Source organism: Squalius cephalus, assembly GCF_949319135.1.
Source record: "Squalius cephalus genome assembly, chromosome: 1".
Lineage (NCBI taxonomy): Eukaryota > Metazoa > Chordata > Actinopteri > Cypriniformes > Leuciscidae > Squalius > Squalius cephalus.
Genome location: NC_137122.1, coordinates 16,085,043 through 16,106,056, shown reverse-complemented (window position 1 = coordinate 16,106,056; position 21,014 = coordinate 16,085,043). Strand labels below are relative to the sequence as shown.

Sequence of the window (21,014 nt, the reverse complement as noted above, 5' to 3'; positions counted from 1 at the left end):
TTGAGAATAGCCTACAACAGTTATGCTACCAAAAAAATAAGTTTAACTTCATTCAACATTGAAACACAGACACAATCACTTTATGTGATTATAGCCATGAAGAGAGTAACACTAATATTTTCAATAACACAAAACAGGAAACTCCTGAATATTCAAGTAAGCTCCGCCCAGACACCGGAAAAGATTGTACCATTGGATTTTACCGGAAATTCGAAGGGGGCGCGCAGTGCGTATGAGTGCAGACACTACGAAAACTGTATATCCCGCGTAATTTAAATACAGTCTAGTTAGTCGGTAGCTCGTTACAATGAGTTTATTAGCTTATGAAGACGTTATAAAGAGCATGTATGAAGATGGACACACAGACACGGAAATTTCATATCGTTTATCAGAGCTTGGTATGCAGAGGGGAAATTCCGTTCTGAAAAAGGCCTTAAAAGAAAATGCATCTCCGAAGACGAGTTGGAGTTGGTGGTTTCGCAAGCTGTTGTAGAGGTGAGATTTTTTTTATTGCTACTATTTGCTACAGAGAGTTGTTCAATTAAAATTGGTTATTGTAACGTTATAGAGAATGTGAACCTACGTCACATTGCGTTATTCTGGGGCTGCGCATATTGTATATAACTTTACCGGTAAACATTATTATTATTATTATTATTATTAAAGATTTATAAAAATATGCCTAAACATCTGAAATATTTTTTACTACTTGAAAAATAGAAATTGAGTTTTGCAATGAATTGCTTTACATGTATGTAATCATCTTGTATCTAAGTGACTATTATTGGTTAATTTTGACTTATTTGTCTATACAGACTGGACCATATTACGGACGTAAAATGATGACAGGTTATCTTGCTGCACAAGGAGTTCGTGCATCAGAGGTTCGAGTGGGTCGGACATTAGCACAGATGCATGAACCTTATCATCAAGCTCGATGCCAGGTAGACTTGGGTGCGATAGTAAAAAAAAACAATTATCATTAAAAATAATTGTCATGTGTTATCAATTTAATATATTAAACATTACATAATAATACATCAATGTCTTTTTAGTCTTTAACTTTGTCTATTTAGTCTTTAATTTTCAAAAGTAGAGATAAAATCTACATTTGAAAATGACATGGGTGCAGGATGTGTATAGAGTCGGTTTCCTGGGCAAGGTTTATTTAAGCTTGGACTAGACCTTAGATATATATTTTAGGACTTTTAAATTGTTTTTTACCAACATGCCTTACAAAAAAAAAAAAAAAAAAACATTATTGGTGTGCATCTTGAGACAAAACAATGAAAATAATATATTTTAAGATATGTCAGTGCAAGCTGTTTTAAGTTAAGACAGCTCAAACATGCATTTTAGTCTGGGACTTTTTTTCACCGCTAGGGGTCGCTAACCTCTTACAATAACAAAGGCGTAGTTTGATGACGCAACACTTGCTTAGAAAATTATGGATGTTGTCGTCAAATTCAAGCCGGCCAATCTAATATTGTTTATGGATGAGTAAATACATCAATGTTTTTATCATGACTGTGATATGAAGCAGGAGCGATTGCTAAGAGACAGCTATCAGCTCCACACGCGACGTAAGTTCCACGGATATAAAAGGAATATGGACATTTCATTCTACCGAACTACACGCAAGTGCAGAATTACTACTCACAGGTCAGTTTATTAGACGAATGAAACTTGTGAGGTAACGCAGCGCTGTTTCACTTGGTCTAACATTACACTATCACACTAAACTGCATTTGAATGTGTTGAAATTTATGTTATTCTATGTGTTAGTTTCTCTGTAGGAGACTGGCAGTAAGCTAGATCAACATTAGAATAACATACAGATCATATTCTAACATTTTATCAATGTTGAACTATATAACATTGATTCGTTTTATATAAATGTGCTCACCTGTCTAATAAAGTACATGTAGGAGCGGTTGAAGTTAGTCTCGGACGTGGAGCTCTCGGCATCTCGAAAACGGCGCGCTGATATTGATTCTCATTTTAGTTGTCATTTTTTATCCAAAGTCTGCTTGCCATGGTCCATAATGTTTGAACGAAACAACAACCGCGTGCAGATAGACATTACGAACTACACAGTTGTCCACGTCAGTCGCCTTGGTTATTATCAGAGGGCTCTGGTTACTATGGCAGTACGAGCGGAGTACAAACGTAGGGATATTGTAAGTAATCAACTTAACAAAATATATAACATTGGCCTAGTGGTTTTGGGATATTTTACTGCAAAATTATTACATATTGTGCCTTTAAACCCTGTCCATGAAACCACCCCATAATCTCTACACCAGTGCTTCTAAAACTAGGGGCTGAATACTTTCTATATGTAACCTAATTAAATCTGTTTTGTTTCAGGGTGCACGTAATTTAAATCCTGTCCCATATAATGCTGAGTACGTGGGTCACAAACTTCATATGGACCAGAACGAGAAACTTTGCATGTTTGGTGTGACCCATGTCATAGCCATTGATGGGTTTAGTAAAAAACTTGTTGGACATTCTACCATGCCAATAAAAAACTATTTAACAATTTATGAAGAGGTGTACAAGTAAGTCTAAGATTTTCTACTCTAATCTTACCATATTTTTGCTACACTCAATAACATCAAAATTAAATTATATTTTATTTCCTAGAAATGCTGTCCTTTCCCATGGGATGTGGGATCAGGTCAGAGTGGACCATGGTAGAGAGTTTTATCTAACCCTCTTCATGCAAGACATCTTGTCAGAATACAGGCATAACCAGCAACGACTGCCTTACCTCCAGACAACATCAACTAAGGTGAGATTGAATTATTTATTATTATCATTTGTATGACATGTATACTGTTCTGAGTAAGGTATTGGTAACAGTAAGGTTTTATTTGTTAACCTTAGTGGATGCATTAGCTAACACAAGTTAAAAATGAACACTTCTACAGCATTTATTTATCATTGTTTATTGATTTCAGCATTTACTAATACATTTTAAAAATCAGAAGTTGTAATGAACTAACATGAAAGTGTATTTTGTACTTTATACTGTAATTTGAGTTGTGCTTTACATTGTGGGAATGCTCTTTTACTCGACAGAACCACACCGTAGAGAGAATATGGCCTGAAGTCAATAAGCGGGTAAATTTTCCAATCAAGACTGCACTCATTCAGATGGTTGACCAGGAGGCTTTGGATATGGAGGATGGGTTGACCAGATACTGTGTATCCAATCTCACATGTGAGATCAGCCAGATTGGGGTACAGAGATTTGTTCAGGCATGGAATAGCCATAATATTCTAGGTATGCGAGATATTGCTTTGATATCACTTCTAAAATTGTGTTCTAATCTAACTGCCAATATATACACAATGTTTTGGAGAGCTAGTTCCTACAGTTTAGCTCCAACCCAAATCTAACCTCCAACCCTAAACCAGCAAATGAAGGTCTTCAGAATGACTTGACAATTAGTTACAGTAAGTGTGTGCAAGGCAGGACCTGAACTCTGCAAGACTGGTAGGATGTTCTTACAGTATTTTTATTTATTTTTACTTACAATTCAAATGTTTCTATTTATAGGCAAAGGCATTCCCAATCTGCTGGCCAGAGATGGCTGCAAGTCAAGGATTTTAGAGCAACTGCTGCCGAGGGCTTCAGAAGCTGCAGAGCTTTACAGACAGGAAATGGGAAACAGTTTGACCACTCCATCAGCATTTGGCATTGACCCATTTCAGTCTGAAGAGGACAAAATTAGGGCGGAGACAGAGTTTAATTCACTTTATTGTGACCTGGGAAATGTATTCAACTACACTGTAAATGAGCATTACAGGTATTACCAAGACTGTTTGACTGACCTAATTAACATAACAAGAAGATGTGCATAGAACTGCTTTATCTTGTAGCACTACCTTGACTACCAAAACTGATCTTGTCATGCATTATTATTTTTTATACTGTAGCATGAACTGTATACTATATTACGAGGGGTTAAAGTAAAAAAAAAAAACCTAAGCATGAACCTTTGTGTGTGTGTGTGTTGGGGGGATTTGAAGATTGATCTTCAATGTCACCACTTATGTAAAAAAATAATTGATGACAGGCCGTCAAACTATTAGAACAATAATGCACACCCGAGGTGGTACAGAGGTCATGAAGCGGAGTGGCCGTTATCTTGGCTGTGCATTATTTGTTTAATAATTCAACGGCCTGGAGTCAATTGTTTTGCTTATACTACCGTTATATAGAATCATCGTATTTTCTGTTGTTGACTACGCAAAGTGATATGGAACAGTCCTGCCTGGAACTACTTTAGCCGTGCGTTTCCCTGAAAATAGTGCACACTTTATAACGTTTATCACACAATCAGATTCAAGCATTCAACGGCCCTGTAGTGTAATTTCGGCTATATGTTAATGGATCTTTTTATGAATGAAGGCCAGTACCACTGATATTAGTATAGCTACTGATGTATTGATGAAATTTTACTAAAAAAATTACGAAATTTACATTTGCTAAGCTTCAAAAACTATATTTTTTAATTTAAGTGAACTTAAAACCATCCTCACTTTAACCCCGTAACAAATGTAATTTTTACTTGTACCTTTACTGTCTGTCATATATAGAAAATGAATACGGTTAAAAAAAACACAGCTGCAAAAAATGTAAATTAAATTTAGATTAATCCTTAGATGAAATGGACAGTTTGGCTTAAATCTGTTATTGGTCGTTCAAGCGCAATACTGCCGCGCGTGTCTTTCTGTGCGTCGTGTGTGTGTGTCAGGACAATCACAGCGCATGTTCTCTTTTGTCTTATCGCTCATTACTGACTTCCTGTTACTGTATGTGCATTCCTGTTAGACGTGATTACAATGGGTGTGGGTACCTGAGACTTTAGCTGCTGGCAGCTGGTGAATGAGATGTTTTATTATTCTATATTGTTTCCATTTTTAGTAAGCTACACAGAATGTTCTACATTTAATATTCAGAAGTTACCTATCAGAAGATTTTCACAAGTGTCGGTCCCCATAGGAAATTACGCCCGTGGGGACATCCTCCCCAAGCTTCATGAACTTGCGCTCCACGCTTTAACAGACAACGCTAACGTGCGTGTCAGGACCTCCCCTGCTCTGCTTGTAAAGTATTAGTTTGAGCTGCGTCCCTCTCATATGATTGGTATGTGAAATGAATTGACTTGAAAATATTAAACAACATGCAAGTCTCCCAAATGTTTTATTAAAAACAAATTCCTCACGGCCGCACACCGGAGATCCGGCACGGTGCCGGAATACTTTAGTTATATTAACTGAAAAAATGAACTAAAAATAACGCTTCTGGTGGCATTCAAACATGCGCTACAATATTAAGAGACCACAATTATATTCTGAGTTATAATGAAACATTTGAACAGCAACTGAACATTTGAAACAACTACCACAGCAGGAATTTTAATCTGAACTGAATTGCTCTTCTAAGGCCCTGATAACATTTAGCACTTCCGAAAGGCCAGCTACAGCAACCAGGGATTCTCCTGTGATTGCAGACCGACATTTAACACACCCTTGACCCTCCTGCAGTATAACGTCGACACATTGTCGACAGCCAATTAAACTGCGACAGCAGCGTGCCAGCACAGGGTTGTCCATCACTCCTGTAACAGACATTATACATAATTAAGAATCAGATTTAAAAATACCATTTGCAATAAAAGAAAACTTACAGGACATTATTACACAGCTCTTTGTGACATTTGATGCTGATGGTTATTTGTGACATTCAGCAGTCAGATATCTTTTAATATACAACACTATGGGGCGGTTTCCCGGACAGGGTTTAAGTAGTCCCAGACTATAATGTATGTCAGAACTGTCTAAACTGAAAACAGCTTGCACTGACATATCTTCGAGCCATTGTTTTTTCTCAATATACACAACCTGTTATGTTTTTTTGTAAGGTAAGTTTGTAAAACCTCTTTAAATGCCCTAAAAATACAAACGCAAAGTCCTGGCTTAATCTAAGCCCTTTCTGGGAAACCACTATGATAGCAATTTTATGATATTCATTGATCTTTAGTAAAATATAGATGATTCAAAGAATGTCACATATGAGTCTCTCACTTGTAGTGAGAGAAGATTCTGTTTATGAAATTTATGTATGTTTATACATCTGAAGTGAAGGAGCGAGACACTGGGAACGGCTGGTCAGAGGTCATCTAGTTTGTGGGTGGGCTTAAGGGTCAGCTAGCCATAAATTGAAGCTAGCAGTAATGGGTCCTGGCCTGTGGAAAACTACTAGGAAGAGCAACTGAAGTTAACCTTGAAATGGGTATAAAATGTGCACAGCCCTCCCCATCTGGGTCTCACTCACTTCACAGGGCACTTCTGTGTGGTGACAGGGAACTTCTTGCAAGAATAAATCATTTAAAAAAATTACAATTTGATTCAGAGTGTCTCTTACGCAGTGATGATGTTTAAGGAGAAAAATTGCCACAACACCACACCTAAGTGTCAGACTAATGATCCAGGTAACTGACATCAGTGCTACTATAAATCACTTGTTGGGATCCTGATCATCCATTTTGGGTTTATTTTGTAATAATGACCAGATGACAACACTGTCCCTTACATACTGCCCATATAGATTATAGGCATTATGTGTATGAATGAGTGGGTGAAAGTGAGGCAAAATGTAAAACACTTTGGTGGCCATTAGTCTGTGAAAGCGCTATATAAATACAGTCCATTTACCATTTATAGTTAATATTAGGGCTGTAACGTCCCAGTCGATTATCCGATTAATTGGTCGATACGGTCTGGTTCGACCAAAATTCTGATTGGTCGATTTTTTGCCGCGCTCATTTCATCAGTTTTGCCGCGCTCATTTCATCAGTGTGGAAAAAAGTGTGGAATGGAGACTGATTGTACTCTCTGTGAGTGAGTAGTAGTGTTGCTTTCGTCAACGAAAATTATGACGAAATATTGTCGTCAACGAACCTTTTTCACCTGACGAAAACGAGACGAGACGCAACGTAAATGCTGGTCATGTGACGATGACTAAAATAAATGTATAATGCAATATCGTTGACGAATAAAAACGAGACTAAATGTGGTTTAGCAAAATAAAAACTATGCTAAAATGTCTCTTCATTTTCGTTGACCAAAACGAGACGAGACGAAATGTTATAACGTCACGACAAATGAGAGAGTTGTGCGTGAACCCGTTTTCTATGGCGTGAACCCATAGCTTTGTCGGCTTTAAATTCTGGTTTGCGATCTGGTCACCCGATTATCAGCAAATTTAACTATATTATTCCATTAGTTATTCCATTAAAATGTCTCATTGATATATTTGACACATTCATAATCATTACTTTTGCCGGTTCTTTTGACAGCTGTTATGTGTGTTATTGGCAGCATCACCCTCTGGTTACATGAACGCATCAGCACAGAAAACATGGAGTTTATTTTAAAGAATAATCGCACAACCTATTCGATATTCTATAATTAAATAAACTAATCGAATATTCAAAAAACGTGACTCATCCCTGCATGGAATCTCTTTCTTTTCCCAAATCTTCACTCACGTCTCACCCATTTTCTAAAGGGATTAAACGTTTCTTCATTGTTAATAAGGCCTATTATATTCGTATTCTTTACTGTGGTAAAGTAGAAAACGCTGTAGGACAGATAGCCTACATTTGTACTTGAATGTCAAATTCTACAGTTTGTGCTACATGGTAAGGCGCGTCAAGTTTAGTTGTAAAGCGCGTTTCACACGCGCGGGTGATTTTTTGTTTCACTTTCTTTGGCAGCGCAATCTCAAACATAGCCTAAATATCTCGCCCTTGTGGAGGATAAAATTCGCTCTTCAGACCATTTTTCATCAAGTTGAAAACATGAAGATATCAGAAAAGAGATCGATGGACTCTTTCCTGCTCGTGTCCCACATCCCTCTCAAAGCGCATTGTGGTAGGCTATATCACGCGTCTTTGTGTGGAAATATAAAACGAGTTTTTATTTTTTTTAAACAACCCCCCCCCCCCCCCCCCCCACCACCGCTGGTAGTTGGTCCATTACCAACAAACTGCCACCGCCACAGCCCTAAATATAATAAGATAACCTTGTTTGAAATACTATATTGACTGGGTTAAATATCATTGCATTACTAAATAGAGACTAAAATACAATTTTCATTGACTAAAACTAGACTAAAATGTCATCAGTTTTCGTCGACTAAAACTAGACTAGACTAAAAAGAGTATGAACGTGACTAAAACTAATAAAAACTAAAACGACAGCTTGACACAAAGACTAGACTAAAACTAAAAGTAAAACAGGCCGCCAAAAACAACACTAGTGAGTAGCCATTTGCTTATTTAATTGTTTTTACATTATTTCGTTTTGGACATTAATCAAATGTTATAATTTTGCACATTTATTTAAAGTATTATTGGATTTGGGCACTTTATTTTTATTTGTTGTAGCCTAACGCGCAATTGCGCTGTGCACACTGTTTGTTTTAGTTTTGAGCCTATGCTTTATTTATTTTTTGCACTTTATTTCGTTTTGGACATTAATAACATTTTATAATTTTGCACATTTATTAATTTTAAACACTTGTGGATTTGGGCATTTGATTTATTTATTTTTGTATTTGTTCTGAGTGCAGCTACCTTGTTGTTGTATTCACTTTATTTGGTTTTGTTTAAAATTTGGATGATTATGTCATGATTCTGCCATCTAGTTCTTGTTTATCTTTAGTCTTGAGGCAGGATCATGACAGATCCATGTTTCATGTGCAAACACATGGCCTTTTGTTGGGCTATGTGCTTGTGTTGTCTCGTCATTTAGCCCCACCCTCCTTGTTATCCTCGTTTAGTCATTATTGCTTCCCCGCTATCATCTGTTCCCCTCAGGGACGTCGTTAGGCCTATTTTAGGGGGGCTGAAGCTACCCCAAAATGTTCCTAAGCCCCCCTAAATGATAATAAGAACAGCAATAACAATTCGATGTATCAAGAATTCTCTCTATGGCTCTGGTCTGAAGTTATGCACCCTCCCGCCTACACACACCGATACACACGCGTTCACACCTGACCAAACGTGAATAGAGCGTCTGGCGCGAGTGATTTACAAAGACGCGTTTATGCGCGTCTGGAGGTCCTGCGGCGCGAATGAGGCGTTTAGGCGCGTCAATTTCGCTTCAAACTTTTGCTTTTTACGTGCGTCAGTTTAGCTCTGGACACGCGAATGGATTCAAAATGTTCAAGCGTTCAACTAGACGCGAATTTGACGCGCTATTCGCGTTTGGTGTGAACGCACAGTATGGTGAAAGGAAGATTACTGCTAAAGGCCTCATTATACTTCTGCGTCGGACCTACGCCGGAGCCTATACGCCGTAGGCAACGTGTTGGTTTTAATTTATACTTCTGTGTCGTTGTCCGCGTTGACGCGTACCTAGGGAGCGTGTGAAACCCCGAGGGAGGAGTTCTGGCAGACCAATCACAGCGCTTGTGTCCGCGTAGAATTGACGCGTTGTTACATTTTTGGAGAGGTGCACGTCAGGGTACGCCGTAGGGTACGCGCGCTACACACAGCCTACGACGTAGCTACGGCGGCAGTTCGACGCAGAAGCATAAAACAGGCTTAAGTGTCTTGATACAGAGTGAAACTGTAAGTTGTTTTTAATTACCTGCAGCTACGTTTTCTTGAGGTAAAGGAAAGGGGATATTTTGGTTTGCTATGGAAAACTGCAGTCTAGCTAGAGTGAACAAGCAAAATACACGAAATGCTTAACTTAGCATGACATAAGTGTAGCTCTAGATGTGAGTGCAAAGATTTTGCAAATGCAAGTTACAAATACCCTGGGGGCTAAGCCCCCCCTGTCTTCCAATCCTAGTGACGTCCCTTGCTTCCCCTCATTAGTTTCTCCCTATTTAATCCCCCGCAATTGCGCTGTGCCCACTGTGTGTGTTAGTTTTGAGCCTACTGCGCAATGTGACGTCGTAGTGACGTCATTTTCATGTAATTTTTGGACGTCCAAATTTGGTCCATTGAAGGGGTTGTTTTGTAACGGCAGGCGACGTCTTTTTTCGACGTCTTCCGCACGTCTAATGTTGACGTCCGTCCACAAAAGTTTGTTTGTGGGAAGAAGGAAGGAGACGGGGTCGGCTTGCTGTGGATTGTGTGTTTTATTAGATATGTCTTTTTCAAACAATAATCGCGCTCAGTGCTCTCAAACAAAACAGTGGCTTTTCCCACACACACACACACACACACACACACACACACACACACACACACACACACACACACACACACACACACACACACACTTCTTGTTTTACCTGGGAATCGAACTCATGATCTTATGTTCCAAGCACCAACGCTCTACTGTTTGAGCTACAGCATCAGACTTTTGTATGCGTCTCCAGTTATCAGTCTAAACATGTTGAACAATGATTATTAAATCAAACAACACAATTGTTGATAATTTAGGCTAAAAATAGGTTCGGCGCTTATCGCGGTTTGGAAAGAAACTGCATCTTGCAGTACATTTTAAATATAGCGATTTGGAAACGTGGATGGAGCAGTGAATAGGTTCAGTACACAGCAAAATGACATGACAAACTTGCGTTTTGGAAAAGAGCTCTTCATTTGTAAATTAAAAAAATATTAATAATCATGTAAATTTCCTGCACCTGTCATAGACGTCCAAATGACGTCCAAAAAATTACCCAGTTCAGGTCCAATGTTGAACGTAAATATGACGTCCAAGTTGGGTCATGGTTGGACGTCCAAATAGTGGACCTAGATTGGACGTCGAAAAAAATTACCCAGTTCAAAGGTCCAATGTTGAACGTCAATATGACGTCCAAGTTGGGTCATGGTTGGACGTCCAAATAGTGGACAACTATTTAGTGGACAACTAAATAGTGGTCGAATAGATGTCCAGAATTGGTCATGGACCGACGGACCCAATATAGACATGATCTGCACGTCTATCCGACGTCCAATGTTTAGTGGGATAAGATGCTTTATTTTTCAGTTACGCACTTTATTTGGTTTCTGCTCTTGTTTGTTTAATAAATATAATTTTTTTATTAAAGTGGACGTGCCTTTTGTGTTTATTAAGAGTAAAAGCTTTAAGTCTATTCGTGTCTCAGCCGCGAAGCTGAGCAATTATGTTCAGCCTCGCTCTGTGCGAGCTGCGCAGAGCGGCTGAAATGATAGTGTCTGACAGTTATACTTATAACATATGACAAAAATAATTTTCTAAATTATGTTGCACATTCCTCAAAAGTTCTTGTGATATCACTAGTTGACAACATAGTACTGTTTTCAGAAATCACAGGCTATGATATTGCACAGGTGCATGTAATGCACCGCTGTCAGAGACGTCACTCATTTCAGTGCAAAATAATTAGGTCAAAAACGATTTAATATACTGCAAATAGCCTATTAGTTTGTTTATTTATAATTAATTTAGGCAGACAACAAGGCTAACAAGTACTGAGCACAGTGCGCATCTAATTAATGTAACATACTTTTTTTTTTTTCTCCACAACGTCATTTTTAGTCGAAAATTTCAGGACTTCAGTCGACCAAGATTTTCTTTGGTTGATTACAGCCCTAGTTAATATTATATGAAAGTGCTTACCCAAGGACCAAAGAATGGTTGCTCTTTTAATCTACAAACATGTGATGTCTGGGTGATTACTTGCCTCTGCATACGTTGCACTTAAATGAGGTCCTCAGAATTTCGCTTTGATGCTCTGTTAGACCCTTACTGTGTTTGCACAGCTCCCTGAGCTTGGCTGACACAGCTGGTAACCCTTCTGACGCAAGAAGGACCTCCTCAATCTTGTCTCTTAGTTCAGATAGCTCGGATCCCTCATGTCGAGAAGCTTGCCTTTAACAAATGAAAGACAATCAACAGAAGAATCTCAAACCACATTTAGACATTGTTTTCAACAACATTTGAGTTCCAATTCCTATCAACTGACAGTGATGAGTTTGCCGAAAATTATCTAAATTGTAAAATAATTTGTATAGAGATTGTGCAAGAAATAACAGACTTGGCACATTCAGATGGGTTTAAAATGAGAAACTATGTATGTAAAACAAATTTCTCTAACCACGTTAATTAGTTTACTAATTCATATATATTTTATTTCATTTCATTTTCATTTTATTGTCCACAATGTGGAAATTTGCCTTCGGTCTCAACAATCAACAACAATCAAACCAACAACAACAAAAACAACAAGAACAACAAGACTAACACACCGACATCTTCAGGGCAAAATGCAGTACAGCAGTAGAAATTACGTTACAATACATCAACGGGACGTGTTGTTCAGCGTCCGAATTACATTAGGAATAAAATAATTTTTAAAAATATTACGATTTTCCCTAGGTACTTTGTAACGTCTGGCAGAGGGAAGAAGTTCAAACTCCCTATTCACCTTATTTTTAACGGAAATACGGACGCAGCCAGTTGACGGTATTTTGTGCGAGACTTCCGGTCAGGCACTTCCGGTCACTGGCGCGCTAACTCACTTTTCACCATAGCGGTTAATCAAACAAGTGTTCATAACAACTAACTCATCGTTATGGGTTCGAGGAAGACCGGGATTGTTTGTGCAGTTAGAGGTTGTCATAATAACTGGTACCAAAGAAAGATTTACTTGGAGCAGGAGTGTTTTAATCATCGAAATCATTGACATTTTAATTATCAGGCGCCCTACGACCGACGACACACTGGCTGCGTGGCGTTTCTGTTGCGTGGCGTTTTACATGTCTTTGCACACCAAAAACGTGTCTGACGCGGCACTGCTGCTGCTAGGTGACATATGATACTGGTGATATATTCGACATAATGGGGAGAGAGTTGTGGAAGGCCTAGACTTAATGTTAAACATAAATATATAGCAGCAAAGACAACGTCGGCAGTATTGACGGCAAAATAGGCTACAGAATATTTCGTTCTGTATTGACAGGTGCAATATTAGAAAATAGAGCTTTTTTTTTTTACATTGCATTTATATCTGCATTTGTCAAAACCTAAACTTTCAAACATCAACATGTCATTTATTAATATGTATTCGTGTCAAAATGACATACAAACATCTTTTCCTATTCTATTTGGCCTGGAAACGCTTCCAAAACGCTTGCGTGTCTCGTGAAATGTCAGGGGTTGGTGTGGCGCAATGGATAAGACACATGCCTTTGGTGTGAGAGACCCGGGTTCGAATCCACTGTGAGACACCAATGTGTCCCTGAGCAAGACACTTAACCCCTTGTTGCTCCAGAGGCGTGCGACCTCTGACAAATATAGCAATTGTAAGTCGCTTTGGATAAAAGCGTCAGCTAAATGAATAAATGTAAAATGTGAAAAATAGGCGTCGATTCTATTTCTAGCATGCACACGTTATTCCGCTCGGCCTGAGACACGCGTCAGACGCAGGCAGTGTGCAAGCTCTAACCTGTTAACAATGTAGCCGAAATAAAAACGGACCACCACGCAGCCAGTGTGTCGCCGGCCTGATCCCTTCGCCTGTGGTTAAAAGCTTTACATTTGAAGAAACTATCGAAACGACCGTATGTTTGTTCTTTTCATTTCGTGAACACAAGACCTACAGAAGACCACCCGATACCAGAAAAGTGGCTGCATGGGCTATGAAGTCTCAATAAAAACCATGATAAAAACTCCAAGGAGAAACAAAATCATTATAGTAACCCCTGTATAAAATCTAGTGATAATGGCATGATCATGGCATTTATTTTGTATGATTTACAATTATTTATAGCCATCTATTGCTACTTTGGTTGCATTCTGATGGCATTATTAATACATTTGACATGACAAAATACCTCCATAGATATATTAGTCCAGCATTGGCTCGACCGTGTTTAGGGCGGTGCTGAAGGCGCCCGCGAAGTTTTGGCACTCTGCCAGCTAGATGCATGAGTGTTTTCAACCAGGTCCGGTACCCGAACTGAGTGAGGCGGGGCTTTAGTTCTTTGTTGTATTCATCTGCTATGGCATGTGTAACATTTTTCTGTCAACTCTGCATAATCCTTCGCGATCAATATCGTTATTTAGCCCAGGGAAGCGAGGAAACGGAAGTGCCGCACAAAAAACGGATATTGGACCCATGTTTACTTCCGCGTTCGAAAATAAGGTGAATTGAGTGGATGAGAGGGATCGTTTGCTATTTTAAAAGCTTTTTTCCTGAGAACTTCCTCGTACGTGGAACTTAATTGTTTCTGACTTGTCCCTATAATTTTTGAGGCGAGGTTTACTATTCTCTGCAGCTTGCTTCTCCGTTTTACGTTTAAATTACCATACCACATCGCCATGTTAAAGGTTAGAATACTCTCTATCAGATTCTTATAGACTATTTCCAAAATGTGCTTGTTATCCTGATTTGAAATGTTTATGAGATCAAAAGTGATTTAATGTAATGTCCAATCATCTACTAACTCTTAACCGCTGCCAAACACAGAATTTTCCGGGTTTTATATTTTAAAAAACCCGCTTTTTCGGGTTTCCTTTTTTGGTGGTATACGTTAAGGAAGACCTGTGCGCATGCTCTGAACGATTTTATATATGATGGAAACGACATCTGAATGTATTCTGCTTGAAAATGCACTTGTTTGATAAAATGCTCAGCTTTTTTGTCCAAAATGTTGCGTTTTTGGCAAAACCTACCTATGTTCAAGTGGCAATAAAAAAAAGAACAAATTAAGATAAAATAGAATCGTTTTTTGTTGTTGTTGTTGTTGTTTAAAAGCAAAATCTCAGATCATTATTTTGAATGTTAGAATGTTCATATATTCATAGAAGAAAATATTCTGTTGGCCATTAAAGTTTAGCGAAAATCGTCAAAAACCCTGGCGCTGGCTGACAATTTTTTTTTTAAATGCTGGCGGTGAAAGAGTTAAACATGCGGTTTCTCAATGCCTCCATTGGCTTAACAAATCTAAATAATAAAACTTGGAGGAATGGCATAACCTACTGATCTCTGTTAAAGTATAAATATTGCTGTATTGATTGTGGGATCAGAGCAGCCAAGGAGTGTTGAAGCTAACTTCTGCTGAGTGAACTGCAAAGAATTCTCTTCAGTAAAAAAAAATATATATTAATGGTCTGTTTTGTACATCTAGTCCAAATCTAACTTGTACATAAAATCACAGATGTCAATTGATAAAAAATTACAGTCTATGGACTATACTAATTGCTACAGTTAGGGATGGGAATTTATAAGAATTTAACGATTCCGATTCCCTTATCGATATTGCTTATCGATCCGATTCCTTATCGATTCTCATTGAGTGAGGGAATAAGTACAAATGTGTTTGTTTGTATTAACTCGCTTTAATATCTGATCAGAAGACACAGCACAGAGTTTACACAAATTATGTTTAGCAACCTCAGAACTAACCTAAAAGTATGTGAGCTACTTCTCAAAGTAAAGTCCAGGGATCTAAAGCCTAGGGCAGTGTTTCTCAACCAGTATGCCATGTACGCTAGTGTGTGTCTAGAAAGATTATCAAGAAGAGTGCCTTAGAATTAGGAAATTGTTAATTTTGACATTCATTGGTCCAGAGAACAAAAAAAATAAACAATAATAATAATAATAATAATAAAAACTGCCATTTATGCGCCATAAAAACTAAAAACACAGACTGAAAACAGTCAAGGAAGAGCTTGTGCCTTTTGGAATATTAACAACAATTAACATTGTTGCTTTTACAGCTAACACTAAATGATATTCAGTCACATTATACACGCTTTTAACATTAAATAAAACACATAAACAGTACGTTGTTGTTACCACTTACCAGTGATAATATCATTGCCACACTTTGAGTTTGTTGTTCCAGCACGAAGTCAAAGAAATAGGATCCGTTTCTAAAATAGAATCGTCCCGGCGTGGCTGGTTAGGACAAAAACTCTGATAACATGGAAAATATACCTTTTATCGTGTGTCGCGCCGCGTGTAACGTTAGTTAGGACACAGTTTAGAGCGCTTCTGGCTCGATACCATGTTGCTGCGTTCTGAACCAAAACAACATAAGCGTGTGTGACGTCATTTGCAACGAACGGAACCAATAAGCGGAATCGTTAAGCAGGAATGCTAACGGTTCCAAAGAATCGATTCACTGGGCACCGGTTCTGAAGAATCCCATCCCTAGCTACAGTACTTCGATTTTTATTTGCATGAATATATGAAAAGTTCAAAGAAAACTACATTCTTCAAGATGTAAAAAATAATGAGCTAATAAAAATAATGATGTTCAACTAGTCAAGTGATTGTGCCTTTTTTATTATCCATTGCTGATTTGATTTCAGAAAGTTCATTTGAATTTCAAGAGAAAGTTATATTCTCGAGCAACTTATTTTCTCTTTCATTTACTATCTCTTAGATCCCTTGACGTGAGAAAATTGCGCTAAAACACTCACTGAGTTTTTATTACTTGTTTGGGTTCCCAACCTTTTTTGTGCCAGGGACCAGCATATTCATAAAAAAAATTCCAGGGACCAGTTGTCAATTTTAAGATGCACCGTTTGGAACATATCACTGTGTAAAACAGTAACAGCCTATCATTTATTTGCATAATGAACTATGGCAACAAAGGCTACTTGTATGAATATACCAATCTTTTTAAACTTTCAGACTGGTTCACAAAATATTTCCCTTTACTGCCATACAATTAGGTCTACTTCAAAAGCAACTCACACAGCACTCACTCACTAGCAGGTGGCAGTAATGGCAAATTGTATGAAAATACCAGTCCATTTCACCTGTCAAATCTCTCCAGAACCACTAAAGACAATCACTTCAACAGCAACTTAGTGTTTTCACACACCAACAGGTGATAACAAAGGCTAATTGTATGAAAATAAGTGCCAGTTTCAACAATCAGACAGTTTCAGAATACAATAGCAAACACATAACTTAGTGATTTCAGCCAATCATTTTTAAAGTATAAAATTAGAGATTAAACTTTAACCTTTAACAAAAAATACCAAATCAGACCAATGAGAACAAAACTATTTTAATGTGAGCATGAACTGCTTATTGATATTACTATATTTGTAGCTGTGCACAAGACAAGCTGTTCTTCCTGAGCATCCATAAAAAACATATGCATCCAAAACAATGCACACAAATTCCAGGATACAATAAAACGAAATTTAAAAAGGTCTGCTTTACAAATATGAACGAAAACCAGCTTACAGTTTTTCACCACAAATAATACACAACGGATTTGGCGCCACGGAATCGCCTGTTGTCATAAATCCATACCTAATGTATGAGGTATCGTATTTATGAAGCGTGACTTTTTCTCTCTCGCTATTTTCGAGTTGGTCATCGCCTTTCCTTTTACCAGAACTGTCCGCAATGAAATTAGCCATTGAAAAAAATATCGCGGCCCGCTCATCTCTCCACTTCCCTGTCACTTCAGGTGCAGCGCGCTTTTTTGCAGTCCGTCCAGATATGACGCGTTGCTAAGCAATCGCAAGGCGCTCAAAGAAACACATTTTAATCTATTTATTGTTTAGGTTTTGGATTAAATAACATGACGTCATAGCACTTAAAAAAGCATATAAAAAAGAAAATTATTATTATTATAAAAAAAGAAAAAAGAAAAAAAGAAACATTATTCTGGGAATATTTCAAGGCCCGGTACTAACGGGTCCACGGACCGGCACCGGTCCGGGGACCGGGGGTTGGGAATCACTGTGTTAGATCACAGTTCAGTTCACTTCTTACTCCAATGCTTTCCAACACAAACACAGTGTCACACCAGAGACCTGCATGATCTCTTATTTTCTTGACATCAGTAACTTTAAATATCTCATATGGAGGAATCAGCACCTCTTCCTCATCAGGAAACCTTGAATATTTTGCCACATAAGCACCTTCACAAGTTTTGATTTCAAAACAAGATGTATTTCCATATGCTTCTGTTTCTCTACGATCAAGAGAGGATGAAGAAAATAAGCCGAAACGAACCTCTGTGTTCAGAACACTCTCATCAAATGTAATATTTGTTCCTCGATAAGTTGACTTGCATCCATTTTGTGTTTCCTTCAGAATCTGTATTGCTTCTGTCAGCAAAAACTGAAGTGAATACCATGTGTATGTTCTGTTTTTGTATTTTTGTTTATCACTACCAACAGCATCATTAACCCTCTGATGGTCTTTATTTATGTCTACACTCTGGGTTTTGGGGTCTCTAGAGACCCCAGAAAATAACATTTAATTTTGTAACAAGATAATAGTTTTTTTTTTTTACAAATGTAATTTTATTCTGTTTGTTAATGTTTTTACTCAACATTTGTGCAGTTTTTGGAGAATTTATGATATTTTTTAAATTTCTATAAATAAATTAATAAATAAATATTTAAATAGCCTTTTTACAAAAAAACAGCATTTGATGTAAAATTCACTTTATAAAAGACCCAGATTTCTAACTTTCATTCATGGGGATAACATGGATGATTTTAAATGGTTTAATGTAACATTTTTGCCCATTTTTTGGAAAATGCAGTTTTAAAATAAAAAATAATAATTTTAACCACTAGATGGCTATAGAGCTCCAGTATATGCTATTTGCTATTAGACTACCTGAAAGATATCTTTTCACAAGTTGGATTCAGTTGGATTCATATCTAAATATTATAAAATCACAATTATAACAAAAATAAAATATTTTTGTCAAAGTTTAGCATTTTTTTGTACCAAAAAACCCCCCAGTTTTTCAATAATGTTACATTATGATTAGAATCAAACCTGAACAAAATGTTACAAAGAGAAATGTTGGAGTCTTAAGATTTTATCATTTATTTCAATCATTTATTTTTAATCTAATTCTAGATTCTAGACACACACAATTGCGTGTGTGTGTGTGTGTGTGTGTGTCTGAGAGATAAAGAGAGAGAGAGTGTGTGAGTACACATTGTCGATGTGCCAGTGTCACCACACCACTTTATATTTGAAGTGGTTTAGCATTTTGGATGATTTTATTTGACAAATTATAGCCTTACAAATGTTCCTGTGTGTGTATGTGTGTGTGTGTGTGTGTTTGTGTGTGTGTGTGTGTGTGTGTGTGTGTGTGTGTGTGTGTGTGTGTGTGTGTGTGTGTGTGTGTGTGTGTGTGTGTGTGTGTGTGTGTGTGTGTGTGTGTGTGTTTACATTTTCAATGTGTCAGTGTCACCAATTTATTTTTGTGGTGGTACTGCATTTTGGATGATTTTATTTGACAAATTATAGCCTTACAAATGTTCCTGTGTGTGTGTGTGCGTGCGTGTGTGTGTGTTTGTGTGTGAGAGAGAGTGTGCGAGTACACATTGTCGATGTCAGTGTGACCACTTTATATTTGTGTTGGTTCTGCATTTTGGATGATTTTATTTGACAAATTATAGCCTTACAAATGTGTGTGTGTGTGTGTGTGTGTGTGTGTGTGTGTGTGTGTGTGTGTTTTTGTGATTTATGAGGACATTTCATATGAATACACACCACACTATGAGGACATTTTGAATTATGAGGACAGAGCCGGTGTCCTCATAATTCTGACAATGTAGAAGTGTTTCTATTGCTAGGGGGAGCTCAAAGTCAAAATTTCAGCTCATGTCCCCATAGTTCACAATTACCTGATTTTGTGTATCAGCTGTGTATCGAGACAGCGCCTCTGTAGGTGGGTCAGTGGTACTGCATCTCCTCATGAATATTCACTCATGTGTATGGAATTGAGGATTGTGATTGGCTGATCGCAAGAAGTCCTCATAATTTCGGGTTTTGTCAAACCACTGTGTTAATCTAATTGCCACATAAACAAATTACTTCGAATGAAAAAATTATATTAACAACAATAAAAGCTCAAATAAATCAATTAAAAAGGATTAATTACACAACACCACGCTTTTTTTTTTTGATGATCCGGACCTGTTCTGCCACGATGGGAAGTTCGGATCATTTTAAATTTGACTCTCTTGTTCGATCTCGTTCATCAAAATGAAGGAATCTTTTTTCGAGTCATTTCGTTCATTTAAGGGGCTTTAAATGTTATACTTTTAACAGGCAAATTCCCAAAACACATCCACCTACGCAATCTTGATCATATTCTGAATTAAGAAATCATTATAATGCAGTAAAAAATAATTCACAGGTAACATAAATAATAACTTTACCTTCCGAGTCTTTCGTTCATTTGTCACGTGACAGACGCAATGAACGGATCTTTCATGAACGATTCATCACCTGTTTCTGAGACAGCCAGCCACGTGCGGATCAGTCTTCACGGTGAAGAGACGTCAGGTAAGAATTGTGTTCAAATTCCAAGCACCCAGCTACACTTCAAGTCTAAAAACTGTATTAATATTATTTTTATATTCCGTTGGTAGTAGTTTGAAATATTCTAAAGTTAATTTGAATTAGCAGTTAGGCTATACGCTAGCTTTGGTGACACGTGTCTGTATTTTCACAACGCGTGAGGATTTAATTTAATATTGAACTAATTAATCACGTTATTGCCATATTGAGATCATATTTATTTCGTGGAACATTTGGGCAGTGTAATGATCTAATGAGGTTGACTTGTGAATCAGTATAGGTTAATGTTAGTTCGATAACCTACTCGCTGTCTAGGTTCCTGTCGTGCAATTTAGGCCTAACAATTATTTAGTATCCCGAAGCATGGTGATTATTTGTAACTGAAACTTTGTTCCTTAGCTAGTCCTAGTTTTTAAGCTGAGGAAGGTGCGGTGTCTGTATATGTTAGTCAAATTATAATGGTTAAATTTAGGGACATCTACAGTGTGTTTGAGAGAGAGAAGCAGCATGTTTAAAATAAATTAAAAAAATAATTCACTAAACACAAGATTCATGTTTTTACTGTACTAGTAAAACTTCTTGGTATTACATCCTGGTATGTAGCCTATAATAATCGTTATTGTTAATAATTTCACCGTTCATTACAAATAAAGGTGTAAAACAGTTGATTATGTCAGTGATA

The 21,014-nt window shown here is 37.5% G+C and overlaps 2 protein-coding genes and 1 long non-coding RNA gene across 8 annotated transcripts in view; 2 read left to right on the top strand and 1 right to left on the bottom strand.

The window, feature by feature from the left end:
* Positions 1 to 225: 225 nt before the first annotated feature.
* Positions 226 to 3,983, top strand: LOC307163646 (uncharacterized protein). The gene is made up of 6 exons (XM_079879778.1): positions 226 to 495; positions 816 to 944; positions 2,371 to 2,564; positions 2,650 to 2,797; positions 3,088 to 3,292; positions 3,569 to 3,983. Exons 2-6 carry the CDS (start codon positions 840 to 842, stop codon positions 3,871 to 3,873), a joined length of 957 nt encoding a protein of 318 aa, XP_079735904.1. The 5' UTR covers positions 226 to 495; positions 816 to 839; the 3' UTR covers positions 3,874 to 3,983.
* LOC307164073 overlaps positions 3,752 to 21,014 on the bottom strand; it is a 49,885-nt gene continuing 32,622 nt past the window's right edge. The window contains exons 1-3 of one of the 2 annotated variants that reach the window (XR_013822205.1): positions 15,834 to 16,077; positions 11,708 to 11,895; positions 3,752 to 5,636 (exon numbers count right to left, since the gene is read on the bottom strand). This is a non-coding gene — a long non-coding RNA (uncharacterized lncRNA). Of the gene's footprint in view, positions 5,637 to 11,707; positions 11,896 to 15,833; positions 16,078 to 21,014 lie in introns of those variants that run through there. The other variant, XR_013822204.1, reaches the window with a different exon arrangement.
* LOC307163222 (uncharacterized protein) overlaps positions 20,131 to 21,014 on the top strand; it is a 31,677-nt gene continuing 30,793 nt past the window's right edge. For all 5 annotated transcript variants that reach the window (XM_079879223.1, XM_079879222.1, XM_079879220.1 and 2 more), the window contains exon 1: positions 20,131 to 20,317. The gene's annotated coding sequence lies outside the window, so the exon portion shown is untranslated. The remainder of the gene's footprint in view (positions 20,318 to 21,014) is intronic.